Here is a 19,248-nt window from a genome sequence, read left to right as displayed (position 1 = left end):
CGAAACCAATATCAGTGGGTCTTCGTTTATAGAAGGTGCTGAAAAGGTTTCATTTTGTCATGGAATCAGGAGATCCAACTTTTCTGTCATTACTTCTTTCAATTGGTCGCGACTTAACGGATGAAGATTTCGAGAATTTGAAGTTTTTATGCCAGGGAACTATCCCAGCCAGTCACCTCGAAAATTTGACTCGTCCGCGCGAGTTATTTCTGGAACTTATTCGCTGCTGCGATCTCAGCGAACAGAATAGGGACCCACTTTCTACTTTACTTTTCCATATTAATCGGCACGATCTGAATAATCGTCTTCTCGGTGTTGAAGGTACGTTCCTGTCTTTTGATTTTTCACTTGGAGATGGAAAGAGGTTGAGATCCTAGAAAACAAAAAAAGTCTTAGCTTATTTTGATTTAAAATATGAAAAAAGATTAATGGGTGGGGAAATTAGCACTTTATAATTTTAGCCTCCTTTTATATCTCTTTCACCTTAAGATAAGAAATGTATTGTACACAGTCATTTTATTGGCCATGTAAGTGTAATTGTAATGAGTTGCGATCCGTTTTTATGGGCAACTATACTAGCAAAGATACGTGTTCATTGCTTTGCTCAACCATCACCTTAATGTCGTCCTACTCAACACATTTCTTTTCTTTTAAAATAATAACTTGGAATTCCCCCACTTAACACTTCTGAAGAAGACTTACCCAGCTAACAATTCACATGGCTGTCAGGTGAAATATCTGCTGGGTGGGTGGATTCCGATGGCTGTCATAGAAGATTTGGACTGGACTTTAAACAGTGGACTCTTAATTATGGTATGAATGCAGAAATGACTTTTGCATGTTGGCATGGTTGTCACTGGGAGGGCAGGGGGAAGGGGGAGCACGGGGAGCACGGGGTAAGCAGAAGCAGAAGGGAAGATGAATAGGCGATTTTCACAATGATTATATTTGACTACGACTAGCAGAATTTATTTTAGTTTTTGCTCTCTTGTTGAAATTTATTAGTCCCGCTGAGGTTTAGATAATAATATTATTCGCCGAAGTGGAGGTGGCTAGTGGTGGAAAATTTACAGAGGCCGTCAAGTGGCGAGCTAAATATCTGTTGTAGTTAATTTTTTATCTCAGGTAATTTTTCTTTTTCTTTTGTTTTTGGGTATGTTAATGTATGCTAATGAAGTTTAAACAAAAGAAAAAGAAAAATTACCTGAGATAAAAAATTAACTACAACATATCCACCACTAGCCACCAACACTGAAGTGAATAATTGTTTTAGTACATACTAAAACAGTGAGATAATAGAGCACAAAGATGATGATTTTTAATTCATTTACTGTTGCTGACGATTACAATTTTGGCACGCCATGACCGAACGGCCACGGTCGTCATTTTTTCATGCCAACAAATTAAACTTTTGAAGGCATTTGTTTAGCTCTTCCGGGGAAATTTCCTCAAAAGGAGTTGTGAATTCTTTTCATATTTAAAATCATTCTGTAAAAAAGATTATTAAATTTAGTTTTAAGCTTATTTATGAACAAGTCAACTAAATAAAGTCACGCAGGAGTTAAGCTTAACCCATTTGCCCCTGAACCGCCTGTAACCGCCCGTGCGGATCCACGTCCTTTCTACCCTTTGTGACGCCATCAGTTTTAACAGTAAAGGACAACTTTGTCCACTAACTTGTGCAGAGTGAAGAGATCTTTCAAACCATACCAGAATGAGCACAATTCAGTCAAGGACACCGGAGAAAGAAGCAAAAAACCATGTGACATTGACCTGAAAATCTCCGTGAAAATCTTGTTCCATTCCTCACCTACCTTTCCTTTCACCTAATCCTAAGATCCTAAAAGCTTTCCTAAAAACTTTTCCCACCAAAACGAAGCCTACTAAATGCCCAGCAAGAGAAAAATAAAAATGAGGCAAGAAAAGCGAGAAAAGGGGGGAGGAGAGAAAGCAAAAAGTAAAATCTCGAAATTTTGCTTTCTGCACATGCCTGAACTTCTCAAGCTGATATTTTGCATCTGGATCAGAAGGCCGCAGAGTGTACGACCTGTAAACTGGTTTGTGATAAGCTTTAGCTCTTTATAGCACGACAGTGACCAGAAAACCACTTGACTAGCTTCAAAACGCGTTTTTCAGCAAAAAAACCTTGTCACTAGATTCAAGTCAAAAAGACAGAGCTTTACCTGTTTAAACTTCCAAACTGAACTTCGTCACCTTCGTGTATTTCGGTAACAGCTTGCTTGATTAGTTGTGAAATTTCTTTGTTTGTTACAGCAGCAAACCGGGAAGGCATATTGCTCGAGTTTGGCGTTGCTCACTTGCTCGGAGGAACTGGAGTTGAATCAGTGAATAGTGCAGGATATACACTAATTGAGTGGCCAATCAGAGCGCACAAAAAACACTATCCACTGTTTTAGTATATACTAAAAAACAAAAGCCCTAATTTGCACTAGAAAAAAACAAACTGAAGGATTCTGATAGTTGTATTAAAGTGACATCATTGTGCATCCCTTCAGTATGACAATTATTGTCCTATTGAGGGGAACATCTGCCTGAAAGCCCAAATAATTTTGTGAATGCCTTTTTTATAATAAAGCAAACAACTGATTTTTTAGGGAAAATGAAATTTACTTAGTAATACGTTGTTATAGCTAGGACACTTGTTAGGATGAAATAAGGGGAAATTGCCATGGAATTTGTAATTCTAGAACCATCAAAGGTCCTATCACATAAAGGTATATTGAATTTACATCACTAAGAATGAAGGTTACCTTGTAGCACCATGGTTACAATAAATTTTTATTTTTATTCTCAGTAATTAAATGTAACTCATTATTATGTGAAAAGTTTCCAGGCCTGGGTGGGGGTTGGGGGGGGGGGGGGGGTCTCAACAACGTTTCACAAGGGTAGGCTCTGCCTGTCTACCATTATGTAACATTATGGACTGAAAAAGTACCCCTTTGAGCAGATTGATTGGCTCCTGATACCTTTTAACGAAAAATGGTATCTCTCACACATACATGTACCTGACTTAGGTTTCTCTAAAATGCTTTTGAAATTGTGTAGTCCCAAGGCTACATTATTCTGTGCAGGCAATTGGGTCACATGGTCTGAGCAAAGAAGTGAAGCCTAGACAAAAATTTGTAGACGTGAGACAAAAGTGAGACATCCCATGTGGTGGTTTTCAAGACCAGAGTTTCACATTCAAGGTTAAAAATATACCATGAAAAGACGCAGATGGGAGGGAAAGTTTGAAAGAATGCTCAGTTCTTTTTGGTGGACAAAGGAGGAATTTGATGTTTTCTTCACAGTGCTTGGCCTGTTTTGAAACTCAACCAGGTGGTGAAGTTTTTGAAGAATTTTGATGTATATTTTGTACTCTATGCTCAAGAAAATGACGTTTTTGAAAAAGAAATTTATGCATTTGTAAATATCTTTATACAATATATACATTTTGAGATCAGCTTGGGCCCTCCAATTTGAGATATGTGTTGAATTTTGCCGCGTTGATTTTACTTGCATGAACGGATCCGCAAGCCAGGCTGGCAGTGTTATGCATATTGCTCTTAAGGATTCATTTATGGCTTTTTGAATCATTTTTTTCGAGAAATAGTTTCTCTGTCTGTTGTTGTGTGTTCTTTCATTGGTTACATTAGCTCAAAACTTGATCCTGTACTATGTCGGTAAATTTTTTTAGAATTTTTACTTTTTGATATGCATCGATGATGATATTTGAGCGTATGGTTTTCTGATTATTCAAGATTTGCACTCATAAGTTCACTACAAGGAGGGTCACTAAAGTATCGTTTTTGAAGACGTGATAACTTTGAAAAAATTTGTGAGGTCTTTTTCATTTAAAAATCAGGTATTTAGGAGCAACAAACTCCAATACATGTTCATTGAGACTGAGAAGATTGAAGGAGTAGAAATCAGGCTTCACAGGGATATAAATGATATTCTGATGATATCACTTTTCAAAGTTGCATGGCAAACGTCAAGATCTATTATTTCGCAAATATCCACTTGGGTCTTAAAACCATAATTTCCTGCTGTTTGCAACATCTGAAGGGGGTCAAGAAAGTTTGATATTTTCAAAAAGAAATGCATGCATGTGCATTCTGTTTTTGTTTAGGCATTTCCCGTCTGTTCGCCTTGGATACATCACAGAAGTGAATTGTATACCTGCCAACTCCCACGCCTTAGGCGTGAGTCATGCCTGCAGGTTGAAAACTTCGATCTCATGCCGGCTCACGCTTGCGGGCCAATTTCTCACGCCTGTTTGAAAAATGTGAGTTGTTGCTGACTTGCTTGACACAATTTCCAAAAATTTGTTAACTCAGACCCATGTAAGGAACGAAAACCATGTGTAAAATGGATAAATGACAATACTTTCCTCGCGATCTCTGATTTTGTGGATAAGAGTTTTCTCGATAACTTTGCCTTCGGCAGACTTCGGATGTCTTCGGAAGACTTCGGACTTCTTCGGGAATCTTCAGACTTCTTCGGGAATCTTCGGAAATGATCGTGTCATCTTCAAAAATCCCATCACTCCCAGGATAAAAATCTCACGCTTATATCTCAGAAAAAGTTGGCAGGTATAGAATTGATAGAGAAGGCCTGAGAAAGTTCCGTACAGGGACTAGGCAATGTTTGAGACATTTTGATACATTAGAGGCCTTTTCATATGCTTTGGCTCTTGAAATCCAATTACCCTTTCATAAACCAAGTCTGAAAAAGGTACCCCTTTCAGGTGGAGCCTCCAAATTAGGAATATAGGCCATTAACCCCTTGACTGCCAAATTTAGCCGAAAGCAAATTTTGACCAAATTTCCAAATTTCGTGTTGTGAAATTTTAAAAAACAAATAGCACCATGTGTAGGTACAGGCCATGTGTAAGTACAGCTTTTATTTGAATAGTCACATCATAGGATTTTGTCTGCAGAATCAAAAGTTAGAGTCACCTTACTTTAACACTCCATGAAACACTCTTGCAGTGAAAGGGTTAAAGGGAGTACCCATCCTCCACCAGAAAAGTTTTGGGCTTGATCTCTTTTTTTTAACTCCGAAATGGCCTATTTTGTATAAGCTGGAAGAGAAGGTAGAAAAACATTAAGTCATTGCAAGGGCTAAGAGATAGTAAAACCAAAGAATTAACAAAGGTGCAATATTGGTGCAATACAGTGAAGATAAACACATTCTGAATTTACAGAAGAAATCTTGCCCTGAAATACTCTGTGCTTACGTTTGGCCCCCCTCAGAGATAGAAGTGTATTTCCCTTTAGCTCCTCAGACTGTGGACCAAATGGGCAGAATAATTGTATCTGAACCAGTGTTCCTAAACAATTGTTACTCAGACAATGGAAATTTCGTAGCAGATTTAACTTGTGAACTGCAGAAATACATATTTAAATGAAGATATGATTGTTACAGTGGTAATTGCAATTTGAGCAATTGCAAATAAATGGCCAAAAAAGTTCGGGGCGTCAGTGGGATTTGAACCCATGGCCTCTACATTAGCACTGCAGTACTCTACAAACAGAGTTATGAAGACCAATACCCATGGGAGCAGGCCAATTTCTTTCATGAATTAAGATGAACTCAACAAATTGAAAATTAATTAAGTCTTGTGTTTGAACTTTATTTAGCTGGCATGTTCATAAATAAGCTTAAAACTAAATTAAATGGTTTTTTTACATAGTGGTTTCAAATACAGAAAAAAATTCACAACTCCTTTTGAAGAAATGTTCCCGCAGGAGCTGAACAAATGCCTTCAAAATTTTTATTTATTTGCAAGAATTAGAAAACATGACAGCCATTTGATCATTTGCTCACCAAAATTGTAATCTTTGGCAGCATTTATGTGCTCAATTATCTCAATGTCTTAATGTATAAATAGAGGATATTACATGGTGGCGCAAAGATATGAATTTTATTATTTTTTATAAACACCAATGAAATACCAGGTGAGCTTTCACGCAAAAACTTGATATCTTCACATGTGAAAATAACATGTTATCTTCACATGTGAAAATATCACCGTTGCTATGGGCTATGGCTTCATAATAAATCGCGCCTTTCACACCAAAAAACTATTTAAGTGAAACGGTTTGGTATTTCATTGGTGTTTATATAATAAATAGAACATTACATGGCCGTTTGGAGATACAAAATTTCTCTTCTCGTGTTGAACAAATATTTCACTCGTTCGCTGCGCTTACTCGTGAAATATTTTTGAACACTTGAAGAGAAACTTTGTATCTCCGCGCGGCCGTGTAATATCCTCTATTTATTTTCGAGTGGCAACACAAGATTTTATGAATGAGCGCAGCGAGTGAGTAAAATATTGTTTTTATATTATGCCACGAGAAAATGAAATTCATATCTTCAAGCCGCCGCGTAATGATCTTTTTATTATATAGACAAAAAGACATGGATAAAGTAATAGAGGGAAATGACCAAAATTACGTCATCTGTAAACTCACGTGTGAGATTATGGAAAATAAACCACTCGGGCCCGGATGTAGTTTTTATGAATTTTACGAGTGGTATATTTTCCAGTAAAACACTTGTGTCTATGTAATAAAACAATAATTCTTCACCTCAGTGTTGGTGGCTAGTGGTGGTAGTAAATATCCACCTCTAGCCACCTCCACTTCACTGAATAATACTTATAATTATTATTTATTTCATTTTTTTCTGTGATATTTATTAGGAGGAACTGTAACCAAGGCTTTTAACTACTTGGGTGGGATTCCCTGTAAAGTTCCCAATTTTGTTGGACGAAAAGAGCACTGTGCCACAGTGCTGGATAAACTGGATCCAAGCAACTCCTGCAGGATAGTTTCTATCACTGGTCCACCTGGTTTTGGAAAGTCAGCAGTGGCCATAGAAGTAGGACATCAACTTATCTCACAAAAAAGGTCACACGTGTACTACATCTCACTCAGGGACTTGTCATCATTAAATGGCATGGTTAATTCTCTCCTTGGAGCTTGTCAACTTGTGGCCAGCAAAGAGCCCATCCATCAGGCAAAACATTTTCTTCGTTCATTGAACGCTTACTCTGTGATAATCCTGGATAATGCAGAGGATATGCTGGTTCCTAAGGTGAAAGATGAATTTTGCCGCTTTATTGAAGTTGTTGCAGAAACATCTTCTAATGTCAAAATCTTGATCACGTCACGACAGTCAGTCACATTTTTTTCAGTAGACATGTTTGAACTTTGTTTGGACTCTCTTTGCCCAGATGATGCTCAACAGTTGCTGTTATTATTGGATCCAAATGTGGCAGAGGATGATGCAATGCAGTTGGTTGCTCACTGTGGTGGAGTACCTTTGGTTCTTCGCACCACAGCATCTCTCCTGGTAAAGGGAGTTGATGCTAAAGCCCTGATTAATGAATTTGAGATGAGCCCAGTGTCAACGCTCAAGTCATTCAGCCTAAGCACACTGTCACATAATCATCAGTTGTTCAACTGTCTTGGCATCTGTTTTAGCCGCCTTGATGGTGACCAGCAAGTTGCTCTGATATCTTTATCAGTTTTTCCCACAACATTCACTGTCCCAGATGCCCAATTTTTGCTTAGAGACATGACTGAGTATAAACTTGAAATGTTGCTTAAGAATCTTGTTGATAACTCAATGCTTCAGTTTGACCACTTGTCAAGGCAGTATTGTGTACACAGTATTATTCAGTCTTTTTGTCTTGACAGAGTGGATCAGGAAACTGACTTGCTTCTAACGTATCAATCAGCCAAGAAGTTATTCAACATTCACTATTTAACCATGCTGAAAGAACTCTATGCTACGTTTCTCACTAAGAAGTGCTTTAAAGCTGCACAAAAGTTTTTGATAAATCGACGCAATATCAGGCAGGCCTTGAATGACTCCTTGAGTGACGCAGATCTGAGGGAAGTGTGCATTCACACAGCTATTGAGGTTTTTCCATTTTTAGCCAAAGTATTCCAAAAAGAAAAGTTCCTCTCAGTTTATGGTCAGTTTACAGCTCAGTGTAAAGCAGGTGGAGACATGAAATGCTACAGTGACTGCTTGACTGCTGAAGCATACTGCATCCTTTCACATTGTGCTTGTCATCTTCCTTGCCCCCCTGCTGTTGCCAAGTTTGAGGAGGCTGACAAGATACAAAGAGAGCTTGGGGATGATTCATCCATTGTCCGGGCATTTTGCTTGAGCAAACTAGGTCGCTGTTTTGGTCAGAAAAAGGATTTGGAGCAAGCTATGTGTCTCATTGGAAAGTCAATTGAAATCAGAGAGAAACTTAATGATAAGATTTTCGTGGCTGTTGCTTACAAAGATCTTGGAGGTACTATATAATATGTTAATCTGTATTTAGTTCACCCACTAGTTTAAGATAATTAGCAAATAATTATTGAATGAGGCTGAGTTTGATCTCAGGAATCATGCAGATCGAGGAGAGTTATCCACTGACTCTATGGCCAACTTCGACGGTATGATAGGATTAGGTCTTTGGTAAATTATTAATTTGGTGGATTGTGGTGAGGAAAGAATGTGTTAGGTACAGACAAAATGTGATGCGGTATCAAGGTTCAAAATAATTTTCAGACAGTGGCTGGACACGATGACTGACCAAAGAAATTTTTGCTCAGTCAAGTCTCGTTTTCTGACAAGTCAAAACAGTGGGAAAAAGTGAACTAATCCTTGTTCAATTTTTCTATTAATGAACGTGATGGTATTTTTACAAACAGAGAAAATCTGAGATTTACAGGTGAGGATTTGTCTGTGTGACCGGTCAACATGACCGGCGAGTGGAGCTTTTGGCCAGTCAAGATGCCATACTAGCCGGACTTTGTTGACAGGCCATAATATCTTGAGCCTTGGGTACAATTCTCTACGTCATCAGAGACTTACGTTGACTTTTGCTCCAGACTTTCACTCCAAGGTGAAAACTCAGTTCCATTAAACTAGTGTATTGCCATATAACAATTATTCCACGAGGGCGCGTTGGATATGAGATGATAGATAGCCAACGAGGCGTGTAGCGCCGAGTTGGCTATAATCATCTCATATCCAACAAGCGCGAGTGGAATAATTTTTTTTATTAAAAACGCCCACAAAATCTCGTTGAATCTCCCCGACTAGAACAAACCGGAAAAGACAAGGGACTTCCGCTAGTCACATGTCACACGTCTATCAAAACTGTCAACGCGCGACGGACTCGCCTGGACTGCATGAATGAAAAATCAAAACATTGTAGCGATGAACATTAGTTTTTTAAAAACTCATCGGGATTCTAGGATTTTACACAGCAGAACAGCTAAAAAAACCTGGCAGATAATGTGCAGGAAAAGAATTTTAAGTGACAGCCGTCGAAATTACTGTGAATTTGGATTTTCGGTGCACTTATAAAAGTAAGAACAACGGAGAAAAACTATTACCTCGGTCGCTTGTTATGAAGTTGTTTGAAGCCATAAGTTGGTTTTGCTGAACGAGAAAAGAAGCTATACTGACGCCTCGATTGCTCTAGTGAATGGCTGCATAGCCTGTATTTGTAGCTGGTTACTTGTGATTTATATTCTTGATGTCGGATAAACAAGCCGCAGTTATCTATCGGTGAGTGACTTGATCGGCGAATGGCTTCGCGATCATGAAGAAACAACACTTGTCTTCTTTCGTAGCTGGTCAAGGTACTTTAGTTCTATGTGTTTTCATGTGTTTTTCGACAAACTTTCAAACAAGCTCTTGTGGCTTTTTTGTTTGTTTTTGTCTTTTTCTTTCGATGAAATTGCATTTCTAGTATTCGAAGAAATGAATTAAAACGATTTGCTTCGTGCGCCATTCTATCCTTCGCGAAAAAAAATCTCAGCTAGCTTCCAATTTTAAACTGACGCGTACACCGACCATATATGGAGAGCATGGTATAATAGCTCATATACCATAACGGCTAAGCCAATCAAAATGCTAGAATTGCATTATCCAATGATTCAGTTTTTAATAATTACTACACTCATGCGTGCAAGATAATCAAGGAATGTCGATTTTCCCAGCTTCAGTAAAATACCTTAAATCCTCTATTAAGCCCTCCAGGGGGCTTATTTATTTCAAGCCGATTTGAGGGAGAGCTTAATGGAAACGGGGGGCTTAGTTAATTTAGAAACGACGATGGTATCAGTTCTTCATAAAGAACTAGAATACAAAGGGGAAAAGCTCAAGTACAAGAAATTTTAGGTCATGCAGCCGAGGATCAGAATCATATCCGAACTTCCAGTCGGTAAATAAACCATCCCGGATCAGTCCCCACAAAGTTTTACGGTCTTGATTGATTAATACAGTCTATCATTTATTAGTGAAGAATAATTAGGGGTGGGGAGGGGGGGGACTTAATAGAGATGGAGGCTTATTAAGTTTCTTTCTCTGAAAATGGGTTGGCTTATTAGAGGGAGGGGGTTATTTGAGAGGCAGGGCTAAATAGAGGATTTACGGTCTGTTTTGTTCTCAGTCACTTTCATAACACATAACTCTTGTGCTTACTTATATAAATGATAAATGATATTCAACCAACTGAGCTGACCAGTTGGTGACCTGTTTTATCTAGCTAGAGTTTTAGAGTCTGGGATTTTTAGAACAGCAAACTAGATTACATGTACATGCCTCACGACCATTAGGCTGCATAACAGGCGCTTCATGCGCCAAGCGAGGTGAACGCGGCATTTTGCGCAAAGTGCGAGATGAGCGCAAATCGTGAGACGTTGGGAGGAGAAAAAGGTATTAGGTGGTCACGATATCCTCCTTACCAGATTGCACTCTAAATACTCTATCTCTGGCATAGCTCTTAAATGGTTTCGCTCCTACCTTACTAATCGCTCGCAATTTGCGTTAATCGAAGGGTGTAGATCGCAGTCTCGCAAGGTCAAGTGCGGTGTACTTCAAGGTTCTGTCCTTGGACCGATTCTGTATGTACTCTACACAGCACCACTGGCCGACATTCTACGATTCCACGAAATGCAATTTCACTTTTACGCCGATAACACTCAATTGTATATTTCTTTCTCTACAAACAACGACATGGAATTAACCAACATTATCACTAAGTTTGAGGAATGCCTGTCCGACGTTGATAAGTGGATGTCCATCAACGGACTAAAACTAAACAAAGACAAGACCGCGCTTCTCTACTTATTTTCAAAGTATAATCCACAACAATCCCTACCCTCTCTTCGCTTTGGAACTGACATAATCAAGCCCTCTCCACATGCAAGAAACATTGGCGCTATCTTCGATACCACTATGTCAATGCTTTCCCATACATATGTAAACGATGTTTGTAAATGTGCCTTTTATTGTCTTCGCACCATTTCGCGCATAAGGAAATACTTATCAACGCAAACTACTGAGATTCTTATTCACGCTTTCGTAACTTTCAAACTCGATCACTGCAATTCTCTACTATATAATGTCCCTAAAAACGTCATCAAAAAGCTTCAATCGGTGCAGAATGCAGCTGTCAGACTGATTACACGGTCTAGGAAGTGTGATCACATCACTCCCATCCTCCTCGATCTTCACTGGCTACCTGTTTCTGAACGAATTAAATTCAAGATTCTACTACTTGCCTTCAAAGCTCTGCATCAGTAATCTCCAACCTACATTCAAGACCTTATCACCCGTTACTTACTTTCTAGATCGCTTCGGTCATCCTCTACGCGCAGTCTGAATCCTGCCAGCTTTAACCTTAAGACCTATGGATCTAGAGCATTCTCTGTCTCAGCCCCCGAACTTTGGAACAACCTACCTGACGACATAAGCTCATGTGAGAATCTAAGTCTTTTTAAGCGTAAACTTAAAACCTACCTTTTTAAGAACTTTCAGTTCAGTCATTAGGAAGAGGTATTTGATTTTATATGTGTTTTATTTAAATTTAACTTTATGTATTTTGATTAACTTTTTATTCTAATTTTTTCACTTTGTTAAGCGCCTAGATCTATTACTGGATAGGCGCTATATAAATGTTCTTATTATTATTATTAAAAAAAGAAAAAGGTTAAAGTTATTTAGTCTTGTTCCCTGAAGAAGGCAGCATTGCCGAAATATCGACAAAAGACTCTTTTGAACAGCGTCGACGTTAAACAGCGTCAAAATAGCATTTGAAAAAATTAAAGCGCCTGTTACCAGTCCATTGTTCTGGTAGCCTGCGTAGCAGGCGCTTAGAAGTATTGGGCGCAGGAGAGAAAGGGCGCGCGGGAGGGAGGCACGCGAGGGGTATCTCCTTCTCGCGCGCCCGTTTTTTCTTGCGCCCAGTACTTCCAAGCGCCTGCTACGCAGGCTATTGTTCTAGCTCTTCCCACGTTCACTACTTGGACTGGTTACAAGGGCTTTATATTTTTCTTGTGCCCTCGTCTGGTGCTTCGCGCAAAATGCCGCGTTTCGCCTAAAGCGCCTGAAGAAAGATGATGCGCCAGTGGTAGGAAATTACAGGCCAATATCGTTACTGAGTATTCGGAGTAAAATCCTAGAATCAGAGGTGAATGACTCCCTGGTACATCATGTCTTTAAGGAACACGGGTTAACTTCAACCAGATAATTACCCCTATAGGGGTACTCGACTGAACTCCTGCTTGTTCATCCTACGGAAATATGGAGAAAAGCTGTTGATTCGGGTCTCACAGTGGCTGTTGCCTTTGTAGATCTAGACTCTCGCAAAGCGTTTGATGGTGTCTCACATCCGGTCTTGTTGGAGAAATTACGTAAGAACTTTGGCATTTGTGATCAAGCATTGGGTTAGATTGCTAGTTACTTAAATGGGAGAAAGCAGTACACAGTTGTTAATGGAAATAACTCTGACACCACGCCTGTATCCATCGGTATACCACAGGGATCGGCGCTCGGCCCTACACTGTTCTCTTTATTTACCAACGATCTACCGTCATGTGTGAAATCAGGCTCCGTTTACCTATTCGTTTATTTATTAAAATACTCCGTTTACCTATTCGCTTATTCGCTCAGTTGGACAAAGCCTTAGACGAATTGTATGATTGGTGTATTCTAAATCGCCAAACCCCACATCCGAAGAAAGGCGTGGCTATGGGGCCAGTGGCCCCAATCCACATTGGCACTGATGCCAAAGAGTGGGTTAAAAAATATCGCTTACAAGGTACAACAGTCGACCATAAACTCTCCTGGGTGCCGCACATGTTGGACCTCAAGAAGAGTTTCGCAAAGAAGCTAGACTTAATTAGGAGGTCCAGGTTTTTACCAAAGAAATCGTTGGACTTGTTAAAACAAGCTGATTGGCATCCGTTGAGCTATAGTTATAAGCTAGGTCTGTTAAAGCTTATGCATAAAGCATTTCATGATGAGCTCCCACAAGTGCTATCCGATAATTCTGTAATAAAAAGCGCTACAGGTTACTCTTTGCGAGCGCCAGACTCTCTAACGGTGGCTCGTTTCAGCTCTACCTATGGCAAAAACTCTATCGCTTATAGAGGCCCCGTATTATGGGATGCCTTATTTTTTAAGGACAAAAATTTTTCAAAACATAAGTTATAAAGACCTGAAGAGGAAAACCCGTTCAATGGACATTTTTAAAGAGTTGACTTTTAAGGAGAGTTCTACGACAACTACAAATTTTAGACGTAAAAATTTTTATTTATATTTCGGGGATTTTAGAGTTTTCAATGATGTACATATATAGTTTAGTCAGAGTTTTTAACAATTAGCGTTTAGATAGTCCGATCTTTATATATTTCGTTTTTAGGTTTAGTTTTTATGCACGACCCCATAAGCTGCATAGCTTTTAATATCAACGTGCTAAAATAAAGGCTGTCTGTCTGTCTGTCATGCAGGCCAAACGATCTTATCTTATGCATGGGTGTATTTCTAGCTACATATAGCACCTGTAGAAGTTAGTTTTTCAACTGTTGTGTGTTTTTATGAGACTGAAATAGCCTTCAAGTCATTTAAGTAATGATCCGAGTTAAGACGGGAAGCAATTTCTCTTGTTATGGCGCAATATGCTTTCCTAACATAGGAATGTTTTATTTACACACAGACAATGCATAATCTTACAAAAAAGCAGTTTAGGGAATGAGATGTATTTAAAATTGATTTTTGAAAGGTGATTTTTTATGTTAAAAGATTTCGACCAATCATAAGAGTTGCAAAAAATAGCCAAGAAAAGTTGACAATTTTACATGTTCCTCACATAGGATCTCTGTGTTACTTAGACTTACACGAGATTTTGTTATAAGGAAGTTGGTTGGAAAACAAGGGATGAATATACATGCTGCTTTGCGAAGATTTGGTGAAATTTGTTGTTTGAACCAATCAAAAGTGTAGTACAGACAATAGCAAAGTTGTCACCTTTTTGCATTCCGATGTGTTCATTGCGTTTGGTTCTTTCCTTCTTATGTGGATCATTACGTAATTATAAATATAGTGTACAGCTATTTTTTGTTTTCCCTCTACTCCAGCTGCCTATGCATTCAATGAAGCTCACAGTGATGCCAATAAAGTGAGGGAGGAAAAGTCACTTCCAGTGTACCTAGAGTTGCTTGGAGATCATCCTTTCACTGCCACCTTAATGGAAGACATGGGAGCCTCATACCAAGCACTGGGAGACTACAGCAGAGCAGTCTCGCTAATCCGTGAAGCACTTCGCATGAGAAAACAGGCTCTTGGAGATCATCAAGAAACAGCACGTTCCTTCCATGACCTGGGAAAGGTTAGTGTTATGAGCCGTAAAATTTGTGATCAAGGCACATTAGCCATTTGGTTACCAGAGGATTATTTAGGATCGCGTTAAAGCCCACAACAGCTTTTCTGACCGGGGTCAAACGGTCCTGATGATATTTGATAACAGTCAAATCTTACTGATAAACAGTTTATCCCACACAGTCGGGCAATTCAGAAGATTAACACTGAAAAAACTAACGGTTATATGGCTAATTTGGTCAATTTGCGGTCTGTAACTTCCTATACGGACCAAAATTCCAAAAGCAAATGCTCATTTCGCAGCTCTAAATATCGCCATCTCGAAAAAAGGTTCAAAGAAAGTTATAAGACGTCTATCAGCCTTGAGGATTTGGATGTTGACTTCGTCCTTCAACATTTTAACCAGTGTTTATTTGTTAACGAAGCCGATGATCAAACTGAATCATAATCTTATCGTAGAATAGGATTCCATTGAGTTACTTGAAATCTCAATCGCAGTATACAGTTAAGGAGACGAAAATCGACTGGCGGAGCTTCGAGACATTTTGCCTAAGGGAAAACTAGCTATTCGTTCGACAAATATGATAACAAACGTATCTGCACCTGATAATCTTGAGAACCGTCTTTGCCATTTGCAGGATTTTTTTTTCAAAGACCTGAACGAAAGAAAGATGGAGGCGACTTTGAGCCAGACTCAAATGTCCAGGTTTCGAAAGACTCCAGCGTCACAGTGGACAGCGAATACTTAACATACTTACTTGCTCTCAGTTTTGACCAAATAAACATTTTCAAAATGACGCATCTGCATTTTGATTTTTTATTGTTCTATTGTTTCTATGACCTAATTAAAACTTTCATTTATTAAATGACGCCTTCAAATGACTGTCAAATCGCTTCGGTTGTCCTGAACTTGCTTCAAATCCTCCAAATAGGAAGTCATATAATTAACTTCTTATTAGCCTCGTTTTTTCGGTGCGGATCCTCGTTTTTTTCGCTATAAATCGGTGGGAAAATCTCGGTCCGTAATTGACAGTAGGGACCAAAAAAGAAGGCTAATAAGAGGTAATTAGAGCTTGCTAGTATGTATGTATGTGTGGTAGATCTGTATTATATTGTGTAAGTAATTTAGCAGCATTGTAGTCATGTAGTAATATGTAAGTTATGTATTATGTAAGTAATGTGAGGACTTGCTCAGGGCAGCTATAATTGTTGCATAAACATTTTTATACCCTCGACTTTCTTGTACAGTAAAAACCCGTAGCTAAAATTTGCCAGGTAGGCCCCCTCTATACAAGAACCTGTTTAGCCTTAAATCTGAGACAGGTTCTTTTTTTTAAAAATCTATAAAAAAAATTCTGCACACTTTAGCAAAATTAAATAAGTGAACTTTCAGGATCCTTTTTGGCAGACATAGCTGCCTTATTACTCCAACTACAATTATAATAATGGTATACAGGTTTTACCTGAAGGAATGACCAGAAGACCACTAAATACTCTTTGTAGCTACAATGTATTTTTTTCTTCAGAAAATATGAACCTATTTAGGAACCTAAATAGCCTAAACTTGTTTCAATTTATGTAAAACCTGTTTAGGCTTACTTGGGAAAATGCAGGCTCTTGGTTGCGGGTGTTTACTGTATGACACTCACATTTCTTGGAGTTTAGGCGTTTTTAAGTCACCAAGAGCTCTTTTTTGTCTCGGTTTCTCCGTTTTTCTGACTTGTAAACAGTTCCTGCTAAACATTTTTCAAGGCCCTTACTTAATCCGAAATATTAAATAGGTGGGTTCACACGACGCTCCCAAGTGCACCTGAAGTGCATTTGAAAAGTCTAGTGTGAACTCACCTAATTCTCACAACATTTTATAAATCGCCCGCGATGTTGAACAAAACAAATCAAACAATTTTTTTCTATTTTCTTGCTTTAACAGGTGTTAGCAATCCAAGGAGATCTACACGAGGCGCTGAACGCATTAAGAAGTGCATTAGCCATCCAAGGCAAGGTTCTTGGGAATCATCAGGAGACCGTACGCACACATAGAGCAATTGCCCATGTCTTAGAAAGGCTTGGACGCCACGATGAAGCAAAGCATGAAGAGATGATAGCATCTCAGAGAACCTTGTCTATTGACGAACCGCAGCCTGAGAAGTAATTGTTTTGAAATCAAAGTGAAAGGCCTAGTTCGCCAATACCGTCAAACCAGAGTAGTGTCGGCCTCTTAAGAGAGGTACATCTATCCTCCCTTAAAGGAGGGAGGTGTTTGTTTGCCGCTGGGACCCTGCTTTATGTCCACCTCCGTGAGGTGTCCGTAGGATTCGACAGTATTAATATTTCAAGTCATAGACTAAGATGGTAAAGATGTAACGTACTCACTCATAATTCAATAGCTTTACAGAAATAACGAATCTGGTTGCATTTGTCTGTTTTAACAGAAGTTGACAACAGGGTAAGACGTGCATTATAACTAGCCTTGCTTAAGCAAAAAACAATTAAAACGTTTATGTTGTAGGGACCCTGTAAATTATGTATATGTGCAAACCTTAATTCTACGATACAAATTTACCGTTATGTCAAATAGCAAATTTTTTATAGTAAACGAAGTCTCAAATCCCAGGATAGAAAACTTATTAGCATAGACAAGCTCTCGACTTCAACACGGATTTTTTTTCAAGTGATGGAGTTGGATATTTTGTCACGTGATTTATACCGTATACTGTGAATCATGTGACAAAACGTCCCGGTAGATCGCCCGGGATTTGTAACCTCGTTTAGCTCGAAATATCATTATGACAGTTTTAAGCAACTCTCTCTTTGCTGACAGATTTCTTAATATATAGGGCATTTCACAAAATAGCCGAAAATTGCGAAGTAATTACTTCTAATCAACATTTTTTTATTTTTTACGTAATTTGTGGCTGTTAGGTAAGGTACAGTACTCATGTGGTGTGCAGTCATCATTCATATCTGCATTTCCTCATAGACTCATTTGCATGGAGATTTCCGTTAAGGGCCTGTTTACATGGAGGATAGGGACCCCAGGTAAACCGCTCAGATCGGGTAAAAAATAACCCACATGTACATGCAATCTTACAACTCCTCCAGCCGGGTGTACTAAAGATTATTGAATGGTCGCTAACTATGTAAACAACGGTGAATGCTCTTCTACTCTCCTTTGCTGCTTTTGCTGCAAGCTTTCAGTGCTGTTGCTTTCTATTTAAACTTTTAATGATGGAAAGTGTCCGTCAAAGGGAATTTGGCCCGAATTTAATGAAACTCGAACTCGATCCCAGCTAGGCGGCTTACCCAACCTTGAAACGTTTGCATGGCAAAATTTGACCCCGGCTGAGAGGGTTATTAAGTCTGGCAGACCGGACAACCCGCCTCGGCGGGTCACGCCACCTGTCATGTTAACCTGATGAAATTTAAAATGAGAGATTATACGGACAGGCGGGTAACCCAACGTAAGCGGATTTCCTCCTCCACCTCCATGTAAACAGGCCCTAAGAGTGTTTTACCAGGAATATTATATAAGCTCGGATAAAACATTGTGGCTATCGTATTCTTTTCGCTTTATAAACGATGCTAAACGGATCAGAAACAAAGTATTCTTTAAACACCTCGCAACCCCTCTTAAAGATCGGTTTTTACTGCGCTTTTCACAAACATGCGAATTCTGAAGTTAAAAAAGCCAACTGACGATTGCGTTTTTAGCTGCCGTCAATCATCTTAACGGACCTCTTTACTTTAACAGGTTCAAAAGGTCATGGTTTGTGATTTGTGATTGGTGGATTTCGATCCGTTTTGTGTGTTTCTGTGTTTCAAGGTTCGTTGCTTGTGATCGTAATTATGATTGACGGCAGCGAAAAACGCAATTGTGGAGGCGTCTTTTGAACTTTAGAGTTCGCATTTTTGTGAAAAGCGCAGGAAAAGAAGACGGCCTCTTTCTTTGTGCAATGAATTTTTTAAGGCTCGGTCACAACCTCGTTCGCTAGTATGAATGCGGCTGAAAACGATACCCGTCATGTAAGCCTCTTATCATGTGTTACCTGACATTTGTAGCTTTAAAATCCTAGCGTTAAAATATTAGTTACGATAAGATGTAGCATACGTTTGCGTAATAAATTGCTAAGATTTAAGGTGGCTCCGTTTATTAATACAGGTGCATTGAGTTATGACGAACGTTTCGCTATAACCTTGGTTTTAATGCGATAGCCACGAAACTTTGAAAAGAACAACTTGAAAAAACGAGGGAGAACAGCTATTGGTCTGTAGTTGGAAAATAGTGTTTCATCCTCATTTTTGTGTATTGGACTAATTAAGGAAACCTTAAGTTCTGGGATTATCCCTGTTAAAGGAGATTTGTTATTTATGATTTTCAATGGGTGGTTTAGTAAGTGTGCTACTCTACGTATAACGTTAGGTTGAAGTTCATCAAAGCCACAGCTTTTGTTAGTAGTTCTTTTCCTATTTCGTCTTCTGTCACAGGCATGATAAAAAAATTCTCACCTTAATCTCTACCTAAGTACGTTTTGAACGATTTAGAAGATCCTGGTATGTTTT

The 19,248-nt window shown here is 38.9% G+C and overlaps 1 protein-coding gene and 1 pseudogene across 2 annotated transcripts; both read left to right on the top strand.

Moving 5' to 3' along the window:
- Window positions 1-3: 3 nt before the first annotated feature.
- Window positions 4-18,824, top strand: LOC140936245 (uncharacterized). Of its 2 annotated transcripts, XM_073385680.1 has the most exons (5): window positions 4-321; window positions 730-813; window positions 6,713-8,323; window positions 14,448-14,698; window positions 16,619-18,824. In XM_073385680.1, exons 1-5 carry the CDS (start codon window positions 60-62, stop codon window positions 16,838-16,840), a joined length of 2,430 nt encoding a protein of 809 aa, XP_073241781.1. In that variant the 5' UTR covers window positions 4-59; the 3' UTR covers window positions 16,841-18,824. The 2 variants fall into 2 exon arrangements, with proteins under 2 accessions (XP_073241781.1, XP_073241782.1); XM_073385681.1 differs by lacking the exon at window positions 730-813.
- Window positions 10,922-11,859, top strand: LOC140936586 (uncharacterized; annotated as a pseudogene).
- Window positions 18,825-19,248: the final 424 nt, after the last annotated feature.

Source organism: Porites lutea, chromosome 5, assembly GCF_958299795.1.
Source record: "Porites lutea chromosome 5, jaPorLute2.1, whole genome shotgun sequence".
In the NCBI taxonomy this organism is placed as follows: domain Eukaryota; kingdom Metazoa; phylum Cnidaria; class Anthozoa; order Scleractinia; family Poritidae; genus Porites; species Porites lutea.
Note: the sequence above shows the minus strand (reverse complement) of the source record. Positions and strands in the feature narration are given on the sequence as shown.